Raw genomic sequence first — 18,038 nt, 5'->3', positions numbered from 1 at the left:
GCTGAGAAAACTAGACTTACCTATCGATGGGAGACGATGAAATCGGATATAACGACGGAATGAGTTCCCCGCATTACCGGTAGCGGTGATCATTTCAGCCTGACCCTGCCCGGCCCGCACAAATCCAGCCTGGAAATTCCAGGCTTGGGCCTGGGTTTTGTGTTCAGGCCTGGCCCGGGCTTGGGCCCACATCAGGCCTGCAAAATTTAGGGCCGGGCTTGGGCTTAATACTTTAAGCCCGGCCCACTTATACTTAATCCTGCACATTTTGTGTATAATATATACATATCTATACATGTTATTTTACATTATATTATATATTTTATATATAAATATTATAACATGACATGTATAATTTATATTATATGTAATATAAATATAAAATAAGTTTATATGCATGTTATGTCATTTAATATATAGATATATAATGTTTTATATATGAGTGCCATTGGCTCGAAATGGCCGGGCCCATATAGACCTGGGCTAGGGCTTATGATTCAGGCCTGGAACCCCAAGCCGAGCCGGGCCCAAGCCTAAGTTATAGCCCTTATCATAAGTGCAAAGCCCGGCCCGGCCCAACCCATGATCACCCCTAATTACCAGAGCACATTCTGTCATAAATAGGATAAATGCGTAAATAGACAAAAAAAAATCATGCAAATATGAAAGAGAATGGCATGCACGGTTGTGCTGTCCACCACTTGTCTAATGGTTGATAAAGAAAATTAGAAGACACCTGAAGGGCATTTGTGTCTTTTCACATGTCACTTAATGGCTGGTTAACAGTAGGTACTAAATTGACACGTTTTGAAAGTTTGGGCAAGGTTCAAAATATCGATATACCCAATATGCCTTACCGACATATCGGGTAGTATCAGTTGTTTTTTTTTTTTAGTTTTTTTTTTCAAATCCGGTTCAAAGGGGCCAATTTAAGGTCCATTCACCCTTGAACCGTTCAAAACCCCGATACACCTTCTGTAGGGGTGTATCAAGAAGCTCCCAGCCGATACGTGCCAATTTTTTGAACCTGAATTTGGATACTAAATTGTCAAGTTTTGAGGACCAAAGTAGCACTAGGTACTAGTCGGAAATTTTCCCTAAAAATAAGTCCAAAAAGTGGATCGGGCAGATAGAAAAGCCGTTAACGTTGATAATGATCCTAGATAGGGCCTTGACCTTTGGCATCTATTCTACAAAATGGCAAATTTGAACGTTCCTTCTCTCGACTTGTCAGTCCCAGATTTTAAGATTGCACCAAGCAATGACCCTTTTGCATAATAAGCGGAAGAGGTGGTAAATTTCTCTTTGACAAATCTAAAAACAAGGGAGAGTCTCAACTATTGGGAATTTGATAAAATTTGAATAGGTCCAACCTGAAAGCCGGGGCCCAATGCAGTGTAAGTTTTTCAAATCGGGTACCCAACTTGCAACCCTAATAACGTGTCTGCTCTTGGATTGAAATCACTGTTCTCATGCTTATTAGCCTGAGATTTAACATTGCACCAACCAATGGCCCTTAGCACCATGAAATAATAATACAAAATAAAGTTCTTTAGTGTGGTTTAGATGTACAAATCAACTGAATGCAACATCAAGATTGGAATTTCAAAACTGCTTTTGGAATCATGCGCTAAAGAAATTTGATGTACAGTGTAAACTTCACTAATATAATTTAATGGGTTCACCCAAGAATACAGGAATACAGATTTATTCCAATCATATGCTTGAATGGAACAAAACCGGATGAGAAAAATAAAAGCACTAGACACAAGTAGAAAATCGGAAAATGAGTTCCGTTCATTTATTTGCCTCAATGAATTCTCTGTATTCTTTCTTCATTTTTACCCCTGATACAATCCTGCAAATCCAGTAAAGCAACAGTTGGTGGTCACCAAGAAATAATAACATGCATATTCATAGACTTAAAGCCAAACATCCACATAAAACAGTAATATGCTTTACAAATGTCTTTTTACCTTCCCAAGAATTATACAGGACCTCTATCCTATACCTTTTGTGCTTGGTTCGCAAGAATTGACACATTAAATCAGAATCAGAAGGGCCCATTCCCAATTCCAACCGTTTGCTTGATCAGAATGGGATACCATTTCCACTAATAGGCGGAATGGGATTCCCCCATATGAGGGAATGGCCATTTTACCCCCCCCCCCCCCATCAGGAATGCAATTTTTTGACAAAAAAGTAATATGCTTTACAAATGTCTTTTTACCTTCCCAAGAATTATACAGGACCTCTATCCTATACCTTTTGTGTTTGGTTCGCAAGAATTGACACATTGAATCAGAATCAGAAGGGCCCATTCCCAATTCCAACCGTTTGCTTGATCAGAATGGGATACCATTTCCACTAATAGGCGGAATGGGATTCCCCCATATGAGGGAATGGCCATTTTACCCCCCCCCCATCAGGAATGCAATTTTTTTACAAAATAACCTCCATTTCCTATTCAACCAAAGGCCTGAACTTTCACAGGCCTTCATCCAATGTCGATAACCAGCCAGTTGCCAGCCAGCCTTCATTCAACGTGTCACGGGCCTTCTTCCCATTCTTCCTTTTCTTTCTCCCCTCCTCTCTTCTCCTGCCCCCTCTTCTCTCTCCCTCTTCCTCCTCCCCTCTGTCACTGCCACCTCTGCACATACTGCAGAAGGTATTAGCAGCAGTGGCTTCTTCCTTCCCTCTCCTTTCTTCTTTCTTCCCTTCTTCTTCCACCCCCTCTTTTTTCTCTCCCTCTTCCCCCCCTTTATCATTGTCACCGCTTCTGGCAGCCTGGCACCTGGCAGCAGTATTAACAGTGACAGCTCCTTCCCTCTTCCCAATTCCGGCTTCTAGTTGAAATTAACAATCGAAATCCAATTCTGATTCCCAACTGAACCAAACAGGCATCAGGAATAGGTGATTCCAATTCCAGTTCTGATTCTGATCCTAGACGCAAACCAAACACACCCTCAAAATAAACAAAACTTCCTTTTTTTAGCATATGCTACCTTAAGGGCCATCAAGACCACAAAGAAGGTGCTGTCATGCTGAACAGTTTATTGTGAATAAAATTATAAAAAGCAATTGAGAAAGCTACCAGATAGCCACCATCAAATGGTTAAACATAAAGCAATTAATTGAAACATTTTAGAGAATGGGAAAAACAGCAGAAATAGCATTTCCACATGTTCACACATGGTGTACCTGAGCATTTCCTTGTTTTTAAAAAACTGAACACATGGTGTACCCATAATTCCTGCTGCCTCTGCAATTTCTGGATCTTCCTCTATGTCAATTTCAACAAAATGTACATTCTGATCAAATTCATCTATTACCTGCCACAAGATAAAGCAGAGTGTGATACCAATGTCTCAATCCTTGTAAGTTCCTACCCCCCCCCCAAAAAAAAAAAAATCCTTGCATTTATTGTAATGCCATAAGGGAACAAATAATGTTTTCATTGGTATTGATGGGCATGATAGGCATGACTCGTAAAGGATGCAGATTGTATATCATATCAGTCACTTAGTAGGCACAATTTCTTGCCAACTGATGGATGGCTGCAATTGACCTGTGGTGTTATCATATCATATAATATCAACTGATGGATGGCTGCAGATTGTATATCATATCATATCAACCACGGTCGATTCTTGATGGATGGCTGCAATTGACCTGTGGTGTATGAGTTCATCCTCTTACACATACATTATTGTTTGTTCTTTACCGTTCAGCACTGAAATTTTTTACTTTGATAGAATTGAAAAAAAAACAAAAGAACGCTTAATTTCTACATTTCGGAAAAAAAAAAAGAAGAAGAATCCTTAATTTCCATTTAATTGTTTAATTTGTTGATTTGTTTCCTTTTTAATATTCATTTAATTCTGTTTAGCTATTAGTTTTTCAATTTTTTTAATAGGAAAAATACATGATCTATTAGCTTTTCATTTTCTAAAACATGCACTTTAGCAAAAAGAGGCTACCCTGACCACCCCCCCCCCCACTTGAGTCCTTGATAACTTGTGAGATGTTTTGCAAAACTGCATCGTGGATCAGAAAGTAGAAGCAGCATGTTAAATCAATTATTTTGGAAAAGAAATTTTTATCAATATCTAGCTCTAAAGATATTCCCTTACAATTGCATTTAATTAGATGTATCTCCCTAACCACTCATGGCATCATTTGGTTCAACAGTTATTTCATGCAACTGTATTCCCAGCCAACATCAAAATTATGTATGAAAGACAATGTTAATAATTCTTGAAATGTAAGTAACCATTATCACCTTACCATGCAAATGTGCATTTAAACAAAACATTCTTGAGTAACATGTAATGCTGAAGTAACCGAGTGACTATGATACCTTTCCCAGAATGGGCTTTAAGGTCCTACATGGACCACATGTTGGTGCTGTATATAGCACACATATAAGCCTTGGACTTTCGTGGTACAATTTCCGCAAAGCGTACTGCAAAAAGAACAGCTCAAGCTTAGAATTATCAGTGGAATATATGGAAAAAATTGATTAAATGGATTAAGACAAAATTCAACAAAAAACAGATAGCTTCTTCAAGATCAAGAAACCGATAGGGAGGATGAAGGAATGAGGGTAAAGTCCTCACTTCTCTTCACTCAATAAGGAATGGGTAACTACCCAAGCTTTGGATAGAAAGCCTTTTCAGCAAGGGAAGAGAGATGGACTCTACTAGAATGGAAAATTATGTGTTAGACATGTAGGGATAGAGATGGTCATAGAGATGGATAAAGGGTGGTTTCTAAGGAATTTATCAAGAAAAAACGGTGGTTTCTAAGGGTGCTTGCAACTTTGCATGTGCAAGTGAGATTTAACCTTCTGGTATAATAATCGAAGTCTGAAAAAAAGGAATAACAGACAAGTATTGGTGACACCTAAAACTCCAATATCTACTAAAACTTAAAGGACACGAAAATCTCCTATTGGACTATAAATACAAGAGAGAAATATCTCTGCTCTTGATCCATTAAAACTGAACCGAATTTAGAGAAAATAACGGCAATGAACTCTTCTAGACCTAGTGACACACACCCTAGATGGCACCTTGGTCAAAGAAAAAAAAAGTTATGACCCAGGATACATATACAGAAGACCAAATTGACCCAATGAATGGGTGAAAAGATAAATTCTCCTTCAGGCCAAAATTCTGCAATTGTTCCTGACTGAAATACAGTCAAACTACTACTTTGTTCCTCCTATTTTCGCTTCCAGGATTTAGGAGCAACCTACCAGAATATATTTTGCATAGTTCTGGACGCATAACATTCTAGCTGTTTCAGACTTTTTAACCTTTTCTGAAGAAAACCATACCTGGCCCCGGTGCTTTGTGAGTGCGATGTCAAAACCCTCATGTATGTCCCTTTCTGTGAGCTCCTTCTTAACCTCTTCAGTTTGTGGCTGTCAACAAAAAAATAAAAATAATGATTATGTGTAAATTTTAGCCTTCTTTGCAATAATATTGTATTCTTAAAACTTTGATGCTTTCAACAATCTCAATATGTAGCTTTCAGTCATAGAAAAATTTAATCATCATACTTCATTTTGTTTTACCAAAGATAAAGAAAGAAATGAAAACACTTTGTAAACATACATTAAAAAAGGCATAGAAACATCAGAGTGGATAGGAAGTTTCTTTCAAACTAAAATATGTACTTTGCATGATGTTAACACACAAAAAAGATGAGATAATAGAATAGAATCCAGACCTTTCTCTTATTGGAGCAGTACTAGTTCGAGCTATAACCAATTATTAAGAAAAATGTTGATCATATTTCTCTTTTTCTTCATTAAATTATTATTATAATTATAATTGATAATGGAAGAATTTCATTAAAATGATCAAATGGTAAGAAGGAAGAAGTAAAAATATTCTCTACCATACAAAGACCTTTTTTTGATAAATGTACCATACAAGGACCTTAGCAAAAGCCTTTGGAAAAAGGCAAATGATAAATACAGAGATGCAAAATGTGCAGATCCAAATCTCTATAGTTAAACCCTGAACCATGATCCTTCAGTATTTGAAATTAGACATCCAATTTGGTTTTCGAGCTTCATAATCAAGAGATACAAGGGAACATTAGACAGGATTCAGGAAGTTTTTTTCTACTTCAGAATAGAAAAGATCAGAAGTACATTTGGTAGAACATTTTCAAATTTTCTTAAGCAAAAGAAAAACTCTTACTTTTAAGTGTCTTTACTATTCCTATTTTATACACGAGAGAAAAATGATTATCTACTTCTAAAACTAGACGCAGGTAGCTATCTTTTCCACTTTCAGAGAGAAGTTCACCAGAACATCACCCAAACCTCTCAAGAGATCAATCATCCTTATAAGAAAGAGCATGAGAATGTTTTAACTTAAGATGAGAGGTTCGGGAGGGATGCTTTTAGGAAGTACCTCCTTTTGTGGTTTAGGAAATAGACAAGTTTGCAACAAAGATCAAGAGTGAAGTATGAAAAACTTGGAGCATGGATCTGATTTGGAAAAATGATCCTTAAGGATGAAATAACTTTAAAAAGAGAATTAATGTTTCTTCGAAGAATTCTTACATGGTTATAGGTCCATGAAACGTTGCTTTGTTGGGTTAAATTTCTTCATGAATTCTCTGAAAAATTAATGAGACAAGTGCTCCGGCACAGAATTCCTTGCCCTAATGACTGTTATAGTAACAATCCTAAAGGTCCAACAAGATTCTGATACAGAATTCCTTCCCCTAATGACTTCTAAAGTAACAACCCTAAAGGTCCAAAGAGATTCTGATATCTTGTCTACATGGTATTTTTGTCAAACACTACAATGAAGATCTTGCTCTTGAGAGTGACAGCCAGTTGGAGAATGCTTCAAACACTATAACTTATCTGAGAGAACCAAGAACCTAAAAATAAATTTCAAGATAAATTGTCCAAAAGAGAGAAAAAAAAAAGTAGCAAAGAACACTGAATAAGGGCTATGAACAAAATAGCAATATACAGGACTCAAGTATCTTTATTTGAGGTTGATAGCATGGCATGTTAGTATGGCTGTGTTTGAGAGTGACAGCCAGTTGGAGAATGCTTCAAACACTAGGACTTATCTGAGAAAACCAAGAACCTAAAAATAAATTTCAAGAAAAAATGTCCAAAAAGAAAAAAAGTAGCACAGAACACTGAATAAGGGCTATGAACAAAATAGCAATATACATGACTCAAGTACCTGGTGAAACTCAACAAGGAGATCATTGCTTGCAAGATATCTCTCAACAGATAAAGCAGCAACGCAGCCCGATCCAGCCGCTGTTATTGCTTGCCTCCATTCATGATCCTATCCACAGAAATGAAACTAGATTTCTGAGATGGTTACTAATTCACTAAAAAAATACATGAAATCCAGATTAAAGGATAGATTGTGACTTATGTAAGAAACCTCCCCATCTATTATGATTACATTGGTTATTCTTATTGGAGACAATGTAAGTATGGTTACCATGAAAGAGAATCTACAAGCACTTTCAGGGTGCTTTTTTTTATCAATGAGATAATATTTTATTAGAGTTAGAACAGAAAATTACAACAGGTTGAGAGTGTTCTTTTCCAAATTACAGTTTACAGTTCAGCCCAAAACAATTGGGGTCTCCTAGCCCCTTGTTTAGCTAGAGTATCTGCCATCCCATTTGATGTTCTTCTCACCCATTTGACAGTAACATTCAAATGTTGCTGAGAGTGTTTTTGTATTATTCTAATTTGTCGTAAAGGTTGCTCATTGCTGAAAGTTGGGAATCCCCTTTAGTAAGTTGAGATGGCTTATACTAATCTGTGGTAAGGGTTGCTGAAAGATGGCTTAGACTTTTGTTTGCTTATATTTGGGGTGTCCTACCTGTGTTATTCATTTATTTTGGGGGCTGGGGAGGGGGCTTTCATGTTGCAATTGTGCTTTGGTTTTATTCATGCCTCTGGGTTTTTCATGTTTTGAGTCATTTTGTATAGGGTTGTTTAATTTTGTGGGTCTTGGGGGTCTGTTTGTGTATATTCACGTTCAATTAATTAATATATAACTAGTTTTCTATGGATAAGATCATAAGAAACAAATAAATTTTGCTCCCTAGCACTGTAAAGGCATATCTTGCCTGCAATACATTGTAAACTCATTCCCAATTATGCACTAACCTGAATTATTATGGTAAAGGCCAATTCTCAATGTTAGCCCCAGCTATCTGGGGTCTTAGAAGCGGTGGAATGGTTACAATCCTAACTTTTAGCATTCTTTTATACAGTGGCCACTCTCATACTCGAATCTGCATTCTCATGTTTGACAGCCAGAGGTTTTACCATTACACCAAGTAATGGCCACTTCTACCCAAATGGGGTATACCCAGAAAATGGTAGAAGCATTGAGCACCACAGTTGGATGGGTGAAAAACAATAAATAACCTCAATAATAACAGTAATAAGATATAGATTTTGTGAATCAGATAACCAAGTGTCTAATTGGATAGATATTCCCTACCACCAAAGGATATGGCCCCGTGGTTGAACCACTTATGCAGATAGGATTCTAAGCCAAAGTAAAAAGGTGACTGTACCATAAACTAGCCTCCTAAAGATATATGATGAGAGAAACAAAGTATAGGAATTGAGAAATAATAATTTGGTAATAGGATTACCTGCACATCTCCAGCAGCAAAGACACCTTCAACAGATGTTTTTGCAGTGCCCTCCTTGACCAACACATAGCCTGCACGATCAAGTTCAATTTGGCCTTCCAGCAACTGACTGTTTGGAGTATGACCTATACCATAGAACAAGCCCCTTGCCTCAAGGACCAACTCTTCCCCTGTATCAACCTTTCTAAGCAAAATGCCAGACATCTGGCCTTTGCTATTGCTAACGACATCCACAGCCTCTGTATTGAAGTGCAAGGTAATATTTGGATTGTTGAAAACTCTGAAACATTCGCCATAATCAACCTGTTAAACAAACATTCAGGGAGTTGAAAATCTACCAAACAGATTTTCATTAGCAACTAACGCGCTTAGAAAGTCAGTTATTAAATGCAAAAATGTTTCATGACCAAGTATAGTAAAGGTAAAATACTTCAGAATCTTCAATTGCAGCCAAGGGCCAGATCATATGCACCATAGCACATGGGCTTAAACAAGGGAGAAGAGAAAGGAACAAATAGTTACACCACTTTATTTATGGTTATTTACAAAACATTGCTTGTAAATACAGCAACCCTATGACTGCAACTTTAAAAGAATTTGGGCAATAGTTGAGTGATTATGAGTCCATTTGCCTATAACTACAATGCAAATATGACAGGGCAAATTGCTATACCAAAAATTCCCTCTTATAATTGAGATAAATAAAGCCTATATACTTTTCTGTATCTTACTTCTAATACATCTATTAATAAATTATGATCAGTTACCAGGCAAAAATAGAAAAGAGGGATTAAAATATAAGAAAGAAGAATTATAAGGTCAAAGATAAATGACCATATACAAAAGGTAACCAAACAGAGAGAATGGTAGGATAGCTCACAAATTTTGTTCAACAGGTACTTTTTTTATTTTTTTGATAAGTACTTCAGTATCAAATCAATATAGGACTGCTCTCAGAGAGGATAGATTAATTAAAGGAGTAAGTGTTTCTAAGGTTTGTTAATGGATTTTAGTTTTAGGGATGGACTGAGTCTAATGGAGTGGTATGATTAGGATTAGAAGGGAATCTGGGGAGTCATTTAACAACAGTTAAAGTGGCTAAACTAAATGGCTTACTGTTTTGTCTTTTAGTAAATTAATTGTTGAGAAAGTTATGAGATCCTTAATGGCTGAAGCTGAAATTGGGTTGAATGCCGAAAAGACATTACCCAATATTGGTCCCAGCTATCTTGGGTCTGGGGAGGGGTGGACTGGATATGGTACTAACCTTGAGAAACTGCCTTCTCCCACTGGACCAGAAAAACTCAAAATAACAGTCCTTCAGTGATATTTAAAAACTCCACCACTACCTGAAGATCTGGGGTTTCCTAAAGAACACCTATCAAGATTGAATTTGGTTACTCACTGGCAGCAGTCTATAAACTCCTTTCATGTAAAACCAACTACTACTTTCAATCACTCCAACAATACTTACTAAATATAAAATATCCATCCTATGATTATGAATTATGGAATTCTGAACACAACTGAACAATGATTAGACAAAGCAATACAAGACTGGACTGGAGCCCAGGAAAACATGTAAAATGACCAAAATGCCCTACCATGACCACTTTGTGCAAAAAATGCCAAAGGTCAGGACTATATCTAGTCCACCCCCTCCCCAGATAGCTGGAACCAACATTGGGTAATGGCCATATTGTTTTAGTTTCTTTGGTCCTGCATCAGATGATGTAGTCACTTCTCTACCTTGTAAATGATCATAGTAACTTCTTAAGAATATAAATCCAAAAAAAGGCATCCTCCATCAGGACTATCTGGGAGTATTGGTAATTGCTCGTATTAAACTTCATTTTTCTAGGTTCAATATCCAGAGGAAAAAACCAACTGTACAATAAACATATACAGAAATGAAAGCAAAGATTAGGAGAACACACAACCAAGAACATGTTTTCTTGGTTTGTTTTAATCATAAATGTTTTTTCAAACCAGGTGTTGAATGAAACTCAAGAAAAAAACACTATGCACATTGGAGAACACACCCAAGACAACTAAACCTATTCTTATGATAATAACAAACAAGAAAATAAATTTGAAAAAGCTGAAGAAATAATAAAATTGCAATTGGTACAAGAATATGAAGAAAATCGATTTCTTCTTCCACAGTTTCTTTCCTTGCCTCCATTCCTATATCAACCTCAATATGATTCTTATTCTAGTGGTCTATCTGAGCTAATTCTTAGTAATTCCTACTACTTTATGAACTAGTGTTTATCAAATTCACCAATGTTGCAAGGAAAATCATTTACAACTAACACTTTGTTATATGGGCAGCTTTCAAGCTGTAACTTCTTCTATACATCTTTACTGTATTCCATTACATATAAAATTAGTAATATAGAAAGAATTCAAGCCACATGGCATGCTATATATTGTTGAGAAAACAAATAAACTGAATCCAAAGAGATTAAATGGACTAGAAAAATGTAATCTAGCAGAAACTGGAAACAGTTCAATGATTGGAAGCAATAATAAATAATAGGAGTCCATACATGTAAATACAAAAATAATGTGTCAAAAAAACACATATAGTTTAATTTTACCAGTAGCATAATGATTTAAACCTTTTGACTTGTTTTCCTTTTGGGCAAAACATAAACCAACCACATAAGATTTAGGATGCATAAGAGAGAAGCTATATATGAAAAGTGGGAAATGCATCATGACTCACCTATCTTGCATGGCCTTGGATGCTCGTAGTTGGTCCTTACGTACAAGTAAATGTACATGCCGGGCATATTTAGTAAGATACAGTGCTTCCTCTGTAGCTGTATCACCTCCACCAACAACAGCAAGAACTTGCCCTTTAAAAAGTGGTGATGCCCCATCACAGATTGCACAAGCACTAATTCCTCTACTCCAAAATTCATCTTCACGAGGTAACCTGAGCCTTTTTGCAGTAGCTCCTGTAGCAAAAATAACACAGTGGCACTTTACCTGCAAACAATGTATAAACACCATGTAAGGACCTTATAAGCAGTATGTACAAGAATCTTGAATATTAACGGACAAGTTTAATGGATTCCAAGCACAGATCAACTAAAAACACAACAGGATAAAGCAATATTGAACTTTTCAGTAATGTTAACACAATACCCTAAACTTATCATTACAAAAACTAAAGGAAATCATTTTTAAATCTTACCTATCTATTTCCATATATTATTTCATTGGCCCAAATATCGGATGGTATCAACAATATTCCAGTAACAAGATCAACTACCTAGTTCTTTTTTTATCAGTAGGGTTCAAAATTGTCTCAGTGATCCTGGAATACACACTGAAAGTCCTCAAGAACTACCACAAATAATGGCATTTCAACCTCCAAAAAAACAACTCAGAGGATTCAGATTTATTCAATATTCACAACAGAGAGTTATATTTTCTCTAACATGACCAACAACAGAATTATACCTTTTCCTAAAACAACTTAGAGGAGTCACATTTATTCAATATTCACAAAAATACTATTAGCTCCTCCTTCCAATGCTCCAACAGATCATGAAGGAGGAAGGGGTGTCATTTTCCAACATTCTGATCCCTAGAGTCAAAGGGTTGGTTTTGCATCTCTGAAAATGCTGCATTAATCTAAAATGAAAATGCACTAATATTCCATTTCAGGACAAAAAAAAATCTCAAGTAGCCCAGAGACAGAGTTCATATGTAGGACAATCCAAATTAAAGATACTTATTGTGAAATAGACATGGACCAAACCCTGAGGGCTCTGATATTCTTTGAAAACTGTATTATTTTGTAGACTTCTTTGCACTTGTGCCTTTCTTTTTCATTTATGTCCTTCAAAGGACTAATATGACCTGAATGAGCCAGCTAAAATAACTCCAATCCAAATCCCATTCCCATGTACCAGAGATCAGAAACCAGCCCCTACACCACAATTCATTTTTTTCTCCTACAAATTCTACATCTACCTCATGTTTCTGAAAAAGTGAAAATACCCCTTTCAATAATCCTGCGGTCCCTGCCTCATGCAACCTAAGATTACAAAATACCCCCATTTGAGCAATTTTATGACCTTATAAGCTTCCTTGCCAGTTTGCTTCAATGCCATGGGCTCCACCCCCATCATCTCCACTGACAGTAGCCCCACACCCACCTCTGGACCATTATAATCCCCTTCCCATACCTTCTAAATGTAAATTCAGAAGCTGGACCTCATATTGCACCAACCAGCTCAGTGGAAGCCATTTATCATGATGATTGACCATATCCATTCACACCTCATCCCTCTCCATTTCCTCTTTGACCAATGCTTTACTCATGCCAGAACGAACTCCACCAAGTCTGGTTACTGATATTCTTTACCCTCCTCCATAATGGGATTTCTTTGAGGCCCATCTTTGCTCTAGACTACAGTACAATTGAATTTCCATTATGGATCAAAAAGAATCGCCAACCACTAAACAAAAAGCCCATAGATGTATAATCCAGCAATGCAGACTATGATAACATCATCAAGAAGCCCAACGTTTTACATAGTTTCTATGTATGCCTTCAGGTTAGGTGGGATCTAGTGACAAGACCCAAAAGTGAAGGGAGTCTGGGGCTGGGAAACATCCAGAAGAAGAACGTAGCTCTTTTAGGGAAATGGTTATGGAGGTGGTCTAAAGAAAGGGAGAACCTGTGAGCCAAAATAATCCTAAGTATTCATAGGCAAGAGGCAACTGGCTGGGATCCAGGACTCTCATCTAGGGCTTCAAGAGCTTCTCCGTGGAAGTCGATCCACGCCATCCTTCAATCTTTTCTTCCCTTCATCAGGTATGATCTTGGTTCTGGCTTGTCAGTTAATTTTTGGGAACACATTTGGGTGGGGGATTTCCCCTTGATAGAGCAGTTTCCCTCTTTGTTTGCTCTGTCTAGGTTTAAAAGTGAACCTATAGCCACCTTTGCTACCGTGTCTAACTCTGCTATAGGTTGGAACCTGGGTTTTAGAAGGGCACTTAGAGATCCTGAATTGGAACCCATTTTGAATTTGCTTAAGATCCTGGATGAGGTAGTCCTTGAGCCTTCAACTGGGGACTCCAGGGTATGGTCTCTTGTCCCTTCGGGTATCTTTTCTTGATCCTCCTTCTTCAAAGCATTGACACAACCTAGTCCGGTTCCGGGGTTTTCTTTTCCAGTCCGGGAAATCTGGGTAATCCAATTCCTCCTAGGGTAGGCGCTTTTTGCTGGGAAGCATGCCTAAAAAAGTGTAACACTTGTGACCCACTTCAAAAGAAAAGGCCTAATTGGTGTTTATCCCCACACTGGTGAATCTTATATAAGAAGAATGGTGTTATCACTTGTTTGTTTCTTGCCCTTTTGTTTCAGATATCTGGTGTTGGTTTTTCTCTATTTGGTTGCAGGTGGACCTCCCCTTCTAATGTGCAAAGCTTGTTTAGCTCCACAACAGTGAGGGGATTAAAAAAGAGAGGGAAAATATTGTGGAATTGTGCTAGAGCTGCTGTTTGTTGGACGGTTTGGGAAGAAAGAAATCAAAGAGTTTTTCATGATAAAGAAAAAAGTAAGGAAGCCATCATAGAACTTATTTATGTTAGGGTGGCTCTTTGGGTCAAGCCTTTGAAGCTCTTTGAAGATTATTCAGTAGGAGACATCATTAGAAAGTGGGATGAAGTGGCTCGGTCAGCTCCCATGTTCACAGCTCTTAGACCTGTTTGGACTCCACCAGATCCGGGTTTGATCAAATTGAACTTCAATGGTAGCAGTGAAGGAAATCCAGGCCATTCTGGTATAGGCGGTATCTTCAGGGATGAGGAGTTCTCAGGACCTATAGGCTGGGGGGACTCATTGAGAGCTGAAATCTTGGCAGCTCTAGAAGGATTTAAAAGATCTAAACAACTGAATATTAGTAAGTTGTTGGTGGAAGGAGATTCTCAGTTGACTATTAAAGGGTTGTAGAAGGAAGTGTCCAGATTGTGGAAGTTCTCTAATGAAAGAAAGAAAATTACTCAGTTAACTCAGAATATGTCTGTAAGGGTTCAATGGGCCAAGAGGTGCACTAACTCCATGGCTGATACCTTGGCCAAACAGGGGGTGGGAAGAACAAATCTTTTTTGGGCTATATTGTAATATGTTTTTTCAGTTTGTTAGGGAGGGTTAAGTCTTTTTACCCCTCCTTCCTGGTTGTAATTCCTATATCTCTTTTTATAAAATTTCTGTTAGTGATCAAAAAATAATATTTGCTTAACAGAAGTAGAAATTTTCTTTGTATCAAATTGATCGTCAATTTTCAATAAAATCTGGAGTAAAAACAGTTTCTCCTTCAGGGAGGGATTGTGCATCCCTATGGAATATATGGGTAATTATGTACAATGTTCATATTTACATTTTCCTAATTCTCTTCAAACCAAAGAAATTCAAGCATTGTATTGAAACTTCCTTTTATCGCTTTCGTTTTCCTTTCTAGGCCTCTGAAAAAGAAACACATTCCCTCTTTGTTATATATCCAAAAAGTTTCAAAAAAAATTGAGCAAAAGTGGCCAATGTACTAATAGAGAAACATGGAGAAAGAACCACTTCCCTTACAAAAAGACACATAAAAAGTTGTACCAAGGTTCAAGTTTTGCCAAAATTGGAACGGGCCTGACCTGAAGCCCAAACCCAAAACAGTGTAACGTTGAGCCCAATAGGCTTCCCATGAAGAGGTCTACTCCTGATGGACTTCCCTTTAGGAGCAACTAGATTGCTAGGCCACAACAATGATTGTCAGCCCCCAATTCTCATATTCTTTTTAAAATTTGAAATTTTCTTTCTCCACACTCTCTCTTCAATTTCAGCTCCTACATTAATTTTGTATGCATAAGCACAAGATCCCCCCCCCTTCTGTACTCACTACAGGCATAGCCTACCAGTCGCAATCTCTACAAACCCATATTTCTTGAACTATAGCTTATGTCCACCATATCAACTTCAGTGATATTATATAACTTTTCTATAGACATTGCAAGGCTTAGCATTGTCATAATCTTAAAATTTCCAATAGAAAAAAGCTAACAAATGGCTAAAGATGGGCTATGTCAAAAATCTTTCTAAACTGGAAGCAAGCACACGATTGTAAATTTCATGTCATCATCAATCTCAGTGTTTGCCAAAATAGAAATAGATGCTAGTAAATTCTAAAAGATTTAATTTTCTCTTGATGAATAATATCTCAAAATATTGTTGCAATACCAAAATACTGTACACAATATAGTTGAATGCCAACTTATAAAGTTTGGAGTTCCTAAAAACCAAAGAAACAGAGATGAAATTTAGCCAATGCAAAAGCCATGGTGGGAAGTGACCTTCATAATATGACCTCATTACTTTTTAAAATAATTACCTCACGCTCACTACTCCTTATGGTAAAGGGACTGTTCTTCACATCAATATATTCCACATCTTCTTGGAAAAGCTCTGCTCCCCAGCGCTCTGCTTGCCGCCGCATTCTATTCCATAAAAATGAGAAACAACACAATTATAATTCTCAACCATTTCGAATGTCAAATGTGAATAGAACTCTGTACACAAGGTATGGCAAAACACCACAGAAATGAATGGTGTGTCAAGCTAAATATCTCACTTATCCATCAAATCCGGACCAGTTATTCCATCAGGAAACCCAGGAAAGTTCTCCACTTCAGTGGTGGTCATTAACTGGCCTCCTGGGACACCACCTACTTGGTAACCTTCAAATACCACTGGCTTCAAATTCGCACGAGCCGCATAGATTGCTGCTGTATATCCGGCAGGACCTGAGCCTATGATTGCAACATTCTCAACACCCTTACTTGCAGCTGAAACAAACCCAGCCATCGTACAAAAGAATCAACAATAAGATTATACCCCATTAAAGAGAGAAACCATGAACACAGAAGCACCAACTGATAACAGTCCATATAAAGCCAACTTCAATGGCTTAAAAGAGGAAAAAATACATATAAAAATCTACTTTTGATAGAACAGCTATGAACGGAAATTATTATCAAGTGGTTTCCTTTTCTATGCACATTATAGAAAATCTGCTAAAGAACATGTAAACAGTAAACTAGTTTCAGTTCAATTTAAAAGGGGCATTGTTTCAAACGGTATTTGTTCATAATTTCATATGTGTGATTGTGTAGGTGAGAGGGAGTGTGTGTGAGAGAAAGAGAGAGAGAGAGAAACAGAGAGACAGAGAGAAACGTATGGTTTACCCGAAGAGGTGGGGAGGCCTTCTGTGGACACTGAAGCTCTTACTGGGAGATAAGTGGAAGCTCTATGAGTTCGGACCGAGCCAACCCAAGCAAAGCGTCTTCCAGTTACCAGGATTACACGGTTGGGGCTAGGAAGAGTCTTAGAGAAGGTGGAAGGAGAGGGAGAAGGAGAAGCCATGGCTGTTTGGTGGGTCACGCTTCCGATTCCTATCCTAACAGCCATCTGTTTCCGACCATACACTACGCTGCGATGTCTGTAGACGGTAATCTGTTGTTTTAGGGAACTTCTCGTCAGCACTCCCCTCTCTCTCTCTCTCTCTCTCTCTCTCTCTCTCTCTCTCTCTGAATCCGAGCCAGTAAAATATGTACATCTTGGATATATTATGGATAAAGTGTACTTCAGTTTTAGACCGTCAATACTAGAGATGTTAGTTGATGGATGGTTATGAACGGTCTGAAATTGATTCGATCTGGAAGAGAAACTCGGACCAGTTATTCACCCGTATTACCGTTATTGTCGTCGTTTACATTTCTAACGGTGCAACCGATAAAGGCAAATTGAGAAAGGAGGAAAGGCTCTTGGGCTATTGGGCTTCTTTTTTTTTTTTTGTGTTTGGTTTGAAAGAAAAGGTAGGGAAACCTATATATAATGGTTTGTATAGGTTCCCTACCTTTATCTTCCTTTTCTTTAAAACTAAATACAGCCTAAGTAAATGTTTAAGGTTAAATTTGGGAAAATGTATTAAGCTGGAAAGATATGGTACCTCAAAAGGCTTTGACCAATCATAATCCTTCATGATAGATGATTGGTTACCACCTTTACGATCCCGGTTGATTGATTGTAAAGTTTTTATGGAGATTGGAGAGACATTTCAGCCTCCTAACCCATAGTCCCATATTGCTTTATTCATTGAAGGATAGAGGAGAAATCATTTTGGTTTATTATCAGGAGGAGAAACCAAGCAAACGTCTCCCACCCTTTGTCAATCATTTTGAGATGTTTACCTTACATGAATGTAAAATTTGTCCTCATTTCAGCCTCTATCTCTACTGATAACAAAGCTCAGCAACCGAAATCTCTGCAAAGCCTCTATCTCACTCCTATCGTTTGC

General features: G+C 37.5%; 1 protein-coding gene across 1 annotated transcript; it reads right to left on the bottom strand.

The window, feature by feature from the left end:
* Positions 1-1,597: 1,597 nt before the first annotated feature.
* Positions 1,598-17,547, bottom strand: NTRC (NADPH-dependent thioredoxin reductase C). Its single transcript, XM_088954930.1, has 10 exons — positions 16,927-17,547; positions 16,314-16,527; positions 16,074-16,179; positions 11,405-11,670; positions 8,674-8,953; positions 7,227-7,334; positions 5,342-5,428; positions 4,361-4,465; positions 3,202-3,332; positions 1,598-1,858 (listed from the first exon to the last, which is right to left on the bottom strand). Exons 1-10 carry the CDS (start codon positions 17,147-17,149, stop codon positions 1,798-1,800), a joined length of 1,581 nt encoding a protein of 526 aa, XP_088811056.1. The 5' UTR covers positions 17,150-17,547; the 3' UTR covers positions 1,598-1,797.
* Positions 17,548-18,038: the final 491 nt, after the last annotated feature.

This window comes from Nelumbo lutea, chromosome 7, assembly GCF_056320005.1.
Source record: "Nelumbo lutea isolate HS-2025 chromosome 7, American lotus-T2T, whole genome shotgun sequence".
NCBI classification, from domain to species: domain Eukaryota; kingdom Viridiplantae; phylum Streptophyta; class Magnoliopsida; order Proteales; family Nelumbonaceae; genus Nelumbo; species Nelumbo lutea.
This window is presented reverse-complemented; position numbering and strand designations above follow the sequence as displayed.